At 41.7% G+C, this 8,185-nt stretch overlaps 1 protein-coding gene across 1 annotated transcript in view; it reads right to left on the reverse strand.

Moving 5' to 3' along the window:
- LOC107717468 (cytohesin-1-like) overlaps positions 1 to 8,185 on the reverse strand; it is a 55,673-nt gene extending 47,488 nt beyond the window's left edge. Inside the window, exon 1 of the mRNA XM_016524231.1 lies at positions 7,740 to 8,185. Within this exon, the coding sequence (XP_016379717.1) occupies positions 7,740 to 7,815 (76 nt within the window). The 5' untranslated portion in view covers positions 7,816 to 8,185. The remainder of the gene's footprint in view (positions 1 to 7,739) is intronic.

The following is an 8,185-nucleotide window of genomic DNA, read 5'->3' on the forward strand; positions in this document are numbered from 1 at the left end:
CCAGACACAGGAACAGTTTCTTCCCTCAGGCAATCCATCTCATGAACACTTGACAATAACTGTGGAACAGACAACACTATTTATACACTCATACACTTATTTATCTAACACACAAACTTAGTCTATGCCTCAAATTTGCACATAATATACCTGTACATACAAAACTGTCTTATTGTAATATACCTGCACATACAATTGTCAATTTATATATTTTTATTTCTATTTACTTGTTCTATTTTTTTATTCTTCCTTTATTATCTGTGTTTTTGTACTGTTGCTGTCATTCTGTTGCACTGCGGAAGCTTCTGTCATGAAAACAAATTCCTTGTATGTGAAAACATACCTGGCAATAAAAAAAAAAAACAGGAAAACATACACAGAGGGCATCGGGCTGACGTATAGACGTTTAACACTGGACACTAGACAAGGGAAAACACTGGGCTAAAGAATCTGGAACTCAACGAGGGAATTAACAAGACACCGCTGAATCAAATGGAACTCAGTGGGAACAGGAACAGGAAGAACCAAATATGGGCACAAAGAAACACGGGAGAAACTGGGTCACGGGGCACATATGGAGTAAAACACAAGACACAGGAACACAGGCTGACATTACCTCCCCCTCCAGGAAGGGGCATCCACGCGCCACATAACTTCCCAACGGGGAGGGGGGGTGGGCGCTCTGGAGGCCTCTACAGACAGGTCTACACGGGACGGAAGGCCTCCACGGCGGTACCTGTTCCGGGACCCATGGCGGATCAGGCAGTCCAGGGAGCCATGGCGGAGCAGGCAGTGCAGGGATCCATGGCGGAGCAGGCAGACTCGGAGGCCATGGTGGAGCATGGAACTCAGGGGGCCATGGCGGAGCAGGGAACTCAGGAGCCATGGTGGAGCAGGCAGACTAGGGAGCCATGGCAGAGCGGCCTCCATGGCCTTGGCCTCGGCACTCGGCCCGGCCTCTACGGCCGAAGCCCTATAGCCCCCCAAAAAAAATTCCTTAGGGGAAATTTTGGGTTCTGAGGCCCTCCGTGGGCCAGGCGTAGGAATAACGGCCCTCCCTGGGCTTGACTCGGGATCTGTGGCCCTCCCTGGGCCAGACGTAGGAACAGCAGCCCTCTCTGGGCGGTACGTGGGAACAGGAGCCCTCTCTGGGCTGGACTTGGGAAGAGAGTCTCTTTCTCGGCTGGACGTGGGAACCACAGCCTTCTCTGGGCTTAACTTGGGAACAGGAGCCCTCTCTGGGCTTAACTCCAGAACTGTGGCCCTCCCTGGGCCAGATGTGGGAACAGCGGCCCTCTCTGGGCCGGATTTGTGAACAGGGGCCCTCTCTGGGCTGAACTTGGGAACAGGAGCCCTCACTGGGCTGGACGTGGGAACAGGAGCCCTCTCTGGGCTGGTCTTGGGAACAGAGTCTCTTTCTCGGCTGGACGTGGGAACCACAGCCCTCTCTGGGCTTAACTTGGGAACAGGAGCCTTCTGTGGGCTGGACGTGGGAACAGGAGCCCTCCCTGGGCTGGACTGGGGAACAGAAGCCTTCTCTGGGCTTAACTTGGGAACAGGAGCCCTCTCAGGGCTTAACTCGGGAACTGTGGCCCTCCCTGGGCCAGATGTGGGAACAGCGGCCCTCTCTGGGCCGGACTTGTGAACAGGGGCCCTCTCTGGGCTGGACTTGGGAACAGGAGCCCTCACTGGGCTGGACGTGGGAACAGGAGCCCTCTCTGGGCTTTTAACTTGGGAACAGGAGCCCTCACTGGAGCAAGCTCGGGGGCTGGAGCCGACACTAGAGCGGACTCAGGGGCTGGAGCCGACACTGGAGCGGACTCAGGGGCTGGTGCCCACAGTCTCTTCCTCCGCACTCTCCTCGTTTGAGTAGAGGTGAAGGAGACAGTTGCTGTCAGCTGAGGGTTTGGGAGTGAATTGGCCGGCGGGCTTGACAGTGGAGCGGCCGGCGGGCTTAACAATGGAATGGCCAGCGGGCTTGAGAGTGCAGCGGCCGGCGGGCTTGACGGTGGGCTGGTTCTGAATCGGGGCCGGACACTCTCCAGACGCCGGAGGATACCTTCCCTCCAGCTCCACGGGGCGATAGTAATAGGCCCCGATCCAGAACAAAGAATTTAGTGTAACATCATCCAGCGCCATCATAACGGCGAGCCCGCAAAACTCTCAGGCGAACTCGACGAACGGAAGATCCCTGCGGGCTAGGGCGGAGAATCTCGCAGCGGTTTCCATGATCGCGCGTGGGGGTGGGGGATTTGGGTTGGGAACAAGGGAAAACACTGGGCTAAAGAATCTGGAACTCCACGAGGGAATTAACAAGACACAGCTGAATCAAATGGAACTCAATTGGAACAGGAACAGGAACAGGAAGAACCAAATATGGGCACAAAGAAACACGGGAGAAACTGGGTCACGGGGCACATATGGAGCAAAACACAAACCACAGGAACACAGGGCTGACACTTGACATCATTCCAAACAATTTCATTGATGCATTATTTGAGAACGGTTTGTTCTATTTAAAAGCTTTTTGCTAAATTTTTGCTGGGGAAACTCAGACCAACGGTATAGGAGGATTTTGAAAAAGTATGTTTTCTTAGAAATTCAAAATGGCGGACTGCAAGTTTAATTGGCATCGACTCTTTTAATTGGCATCGATGTTCTCAGGATGATCCAAGGAATCTGACAAGACTAGTTTTATTAAAATAGGCAAAATTAATCAAAAGCTATTAACATTTTTTTAAATTTCATTATACATTTTGACCAGAAGATGTCGCTGTTCCGATACTTTTTGTGTACTATCAGAGTATGGTCCCAATGACACATACAGAGTTTCGTAATGATATGTTAATGCATTTGTGAAATACAGCATTTTATGACAAAATTCAAAATGGCCAACGCCCAAAATGGCCAATATGGAAAAAAATTGGATATCATTTGACTCGGCATGCTGCACTGAACCAGAAGCGACCAGTTCAGAAGTTGCAAGCAAAAATAGCCATTTTTCATATCTCCTGACCAGTAGGTGACACTGTGCCAAAACACTGCATGTAGCCTCAGGTGAATCTTATGATGAAATGTACCAAGTTTGGTCAGAATACGTGAAAGCATTGCAGAGATAGAGCTAGATGATAGATAGATGCTCTTCATCAAATTTGATTGTGTGTTCTTCGAGAACAGTAGGGTTTATCAAAAGCTTTTAATAACTTTTAGCCAGCATGGTCTGAAGATGATCTGAGCCAATTTTGGTGAAAATCAGACAAACCGTCTAGGACAAGTAAAAAAAAACAATAATAACAACAATTCAAAATTGCAAAAAATCTGACTCAAAATTTAAATTTTAGTTTACCAAAAATGCTTGTCAGTACATTCAGAAGCACATAACAAAACGAATTATGAAATTACATATAATGTTGTACTTAAATCCCACTTAAGAGGGTAAAAAAACTCATATATATATATATATATATATATTTATATATATATACTCATATCCCCATATATATAAATAAAACCAAAAACTACCAAAAACACACAACAAAATTACTAAAACATTAACTAAAATTAAAATGGAAACAAAATATGAAAATAAAATTCATTAATAAAAACTACATAAAATTAAAATTGCATATAAGGTTAAACTATAATACATTTTATATATTAATAAATAACAAGCAATAGTATTTGAAAACATTACATTTAGTTTGCACTTATGTATATTTATTTAAACTATACTATTTCCATAACAAGTACTCTTTTTAAAAGTATACTAAAGTGTACTTCTTTTCACAAGGGTAGGCCTATGTATATTTATCAGATTTTACTAAATTTGTAGCACACATTTACTCTCTCCCCCCAACAGACTCAGACTCTCGTGTTAACTGGTGATATTCAACCCTATAGTGAGCATAGTGTGACAAAATCTAAAGCAGCTATGACAAATACAACAAGTATTGCATTCTGTGTCTTAAATCTAGAATGTCCACCTCTTCCACTATCCTCTGTGTTTTTCCAACAGTCAGAGTAATGAGCCCTTGTCTCGATCTGTTCCCAGCGTTCAGAGTCGCCTCCAGCTGTTTCCAATCAAAAATCAAAACGTAGGGAACAATTTCCATGTCACACAGTGGACGGCAGCTATAATTTCAAAGCACCTGCTCTGAACTGAAATACACAGGGATTTTATTTAGAATGATATCAGTCTCATAATTATCATCAGGGTCAATTAAAACAACATTGTCATGGGATTTATTTCACATTTTGATCACACTCACTGTGCCAATTAGCTGGAGGTAGTCATGCTTTTGGAGAAAAGAATACCATTGGACTGGACTGGAGGCTAAATTAAGGCCTGGTTAATTGTCAACTTTTAAATTGACTAGTATGTTCGGTTTAGACATGATAAGGAGGAAACAGTTACATTGACAATGTAGCTATGATTAAGCGTATGAAATTTTGATCCAGCCATTAGATGAGTCATGCAAGACTCTCTGACAGCATTCACACATTAGTTCAAATTCACTGCCGTCATTTGTTAAAGTTGGAGCGTGATGAAGCTGATGGATTCACAGAGTTTAGCAACATGAACACACATGAACTGTAACACCACCAGATGACGACATTTCTGAACATTTCCCAACACAACAGGAACAAATCCCCTATGGTGCTCTGTACATTTGCATCACACCAGCTCAACATACAAACCGGAGTATTCAGGTTCAGAAATTCCTGTCCCATAACCACCCTCTGCCCGGACACAGTCTTTCTGCTGGCTCGACATAGTGACAAAATCCTCCGATCACTTCCTCAGTGTGGCAGCCTAGTGAACATGCTAACTGAAAGTAACCCATAGAGCAATGTCAGCCCACCAAATACCTATCGCATGCAACAAATATGCACCTTTTGAAGAATGCTGTTTTCTTTACCGCTGTGAGTCCCTCTGTAATTAATTGCCACATTCCTGGTGAGGTACTACAACAAAACCCACAACCCTGAAGTGAGTTCCACCTGAACTAATTTGAGACATAGAAAAGGGAACCACAAGGCTAACATTACCAGTTAACATAAAAGCGGAAGAGCCAGTATTGGTATTTGCTGATAAGCAAATACATTAGGGAGACACAAAAAAAAAATCCAATCCGATTTGTTTTCATCATTATATGTGGATTGAGTAGTTCAATCTTCATAATTATCCTCATCATCATCATCATCATCATACACTTTCAGATTTGTAATGTTGCGATTCATCTCGGAGCTTGTTGGTTTGGTTAATGGCTTACAACTTGTTTCTTTTTTAATTTTCTAAAATGCCTAACATAGTAAAGGAATGGGGAAAATTCTCCCAGAATCAAGGCCACTTACAGTATGAAGTGAGCAGGCAATAGCAGTTTTAAACAATCAGTCTAAAATCACACTGACTTGTGGCTTCTGCAGGAGAATAAAGCATTGTTTATCAGTTTTGCAGGTTGTCGCGAGTTTATCTTGTTAACTAGCATTAGCATTGGTGTTGGTGAACCTGAGACAGCTTAAGTCAAGACCATCACTTAAGACCTAGACCAATAAAAGACCCAGACTAGACCCCTCAAGACCTAGATTCATGACATTTTGAATAATGTACCGATTGGTTTCCCATACCCTTGTGAAAAGAAGTATACTTTAGCATACTTTTAAAAAGAGTGTTTATTACAGAAATATACTGTTAAAGAATATATTAAATGAAACGAAAACGTAATATAGTTTATATTTGAAGGGGTCATATGATGCGATTTCATTTTTTCCTTTCTCTTTGGAGTGTTACAAGCTCTTGGTGCATAAAGAAGATCTGTAAAGTTGCAAAGACTAAAGTCTCAAATCCAAAGAGATATTCTTTATAAAAGTTAAGAGTTAGCCACACCTACCTAAAACGGCTCGTTCGAACACGCCCCCACATATCTACCACACTATGTGGGAAGATTTGCATAACACCGCCCAAATGTTCACGCAAAGAAAGAAGACGTAACTTTTATTCTCGCTGTAGTATTGTTGCCGCCGCCATGTCCAAAAAGGCGGGGCATAGAGGAGAAACAATAATGTACAGTATGTGGAAAATAATGTGTTTTTTTAACTTTAAACCGCATAAACACATTTCATTACACCAAATACACAAAATAATGTTCTTTTTAGCAGCATCATATGACCCCTTTAAATTAAATGCAATTAGTTATTAAATGCACTTAAGAGTTTTGACCCACTTAAGTATGTAGTTTCATAATTTATGCAATTGTGGTTAAAGTGAAATATGGTTAAAGTGTACTGTTGAATGTACTGGCAAATATTTATGGTAAAAAATTAAATTAAAAAAATGTACTGTCATCTCTATTTAAAATTGTATGTCATGTATTTAGATATATTTGCGATTGCACATTTTTTAATGATGAAGTTGCAATTTAAATATACTTAATATATATATATATTTTATATATATATTTATAACTATGTCTCCATAGTTACTAATTGTGTTCACCTATATCTAGTTTAGTTTCCAGTTCTGTCTTATGTATTTATACCCCCTGTTTAGTTCAGTTCTTTGTCTGTTATGATTAATGTTAAGCTGGTTTGTGTTCCTCCGGTGTTCTAGAGGGTTTTGCGTAATAAAAGACTGCTGCATTTAGATATTTGTCTTAAATGTATCCTTTACCTGCACCAACATGACGTACTTCTTTTAGCACAACAAAATATTAAAGCAGTGATTTGAAATGTACTTTTTATATGACCTTATTAGAAAGTGCACATTTTAAAATTACAAGTGTGTTAAGTAACAGTCATGAAAGGCTGCTCTCCTTGAGTACACTCAAGTGGCCTCATCTGCAATTTTTTTTAATATACTTTTTGAAATTTTGAAGTACACTGCAAGTGTAAATTCAATACAATGAATCACACTTTGAACCAATAGGGGCCGGATCTTTCAAGGTTGAAAAAGGAAAGCAAAAGCACAATAGAATCACAAACATATCACATGACTTCCAAGTCTTCTAAAGTCAGTCAATAGATCTGTGTGAGGAACAGTCTGGAATTAAAGCAGTCAAATAACTGTCCTTCTGTTCATTTTTGGGTTGAACTATTCCTGTAAATTGTAAGATAGAGACAAGGACACCAAGTAACGAGACCTAAACCAACACTAAGTTTATGTGATCTTGAAAGGTTTGGTGAAGATGCTCATAAACTCTCTTGACCATTGGGTCTGAGGGATTACATCTGCCTATAGTCCTTAATGGCATTAACTGATCACTGCTCTCAGCTGGTGCACGTGAGACTAAAGATCCTTTAAGCTGACCATACAGGTTCATGAGGCAGAAAAAAAACTCCCTGTTTTTAAGTCCTTCCATTTGCTTTTCCATAACATGTTGATTCTAATGCATACAATAATGTTGCACTCCACATGAAGACTGCACACTTGTACCTTCTCAAAGTGATATAAACTAGTACAGTGGAGATTGAACATGGAAAACATGCCTTGAAAATGCTGCTTATTGGCTCAGGTAAAAAGAGGCCAACTCCAAGTCTGTATGATATTCTCAAGTACCTCCATCAGTGCAAGTCAGTGGGATTTTTTTGGTCTGACAGACAAAATTAAGTCTGGTTGCTTAAAGTAACACCACAATGCTGAGCAGCAGTGATTATGATAACAATGGTTCTGTTAACCAGAGAATCAATAGAGAACATACTGGTTATGATTACAATGCTATAACAGATTAGACAGCTCTTACCTGAAAGACTCCTTGGTAACGTTGGACATAAGAAAGCTTGGAAACTAGTCACACACAATTCACTAACACTCCCCATGTCCTCAGAATGAAGGTTTTTCTGCTTTGTGTTTGCAGCTTTTCTCCCTTCCCCAATTTCAGCGTGTGGGTCAAGCTACACACACCCAAACCAGCCTGCCTGTCATGTCTCAGTATCTCACAGCGTTCGCTCTGTAGTCCACAGGACTCGTCCTCTTCCTCTTTAAGTCGTCATGTTTGTGTGTGCGTTTGTGCCTTGCTTGACAATCTCAACTTCTCTGTGACACGTTCAGTACTTCACAATGCAATTTGCGTGTTTGTTTCCTCTTTCTGAGCTTGCCGTAAACGCTGCAATGCAATTCTCTTCCCCTCTCACTGCTAATAATCTCGCTCCGCTTCTGTGCTCTCCTAATCTGCCTCTTTCAGTCACA

Source organism: Sinocyclocheilus rhinocerous, unplaced genomic scaffold, assembly GCF_001515625.1.
Source record: "Sinocyclocheilus rhinocerous isolate Xijiao unplaced genomic scaffold, SAMN03320098_v1.1 scaffold393, whole genome shotgun sequence".
NCBI classification, from domain to species: domain Eukaryota; kingdom Metazoa; phylum Chordata; class Actinopteri; order Cypriniformes; family Cyprinidae; genus Sinocyclocheilus; species Sinocyclocheilus rhinocerous.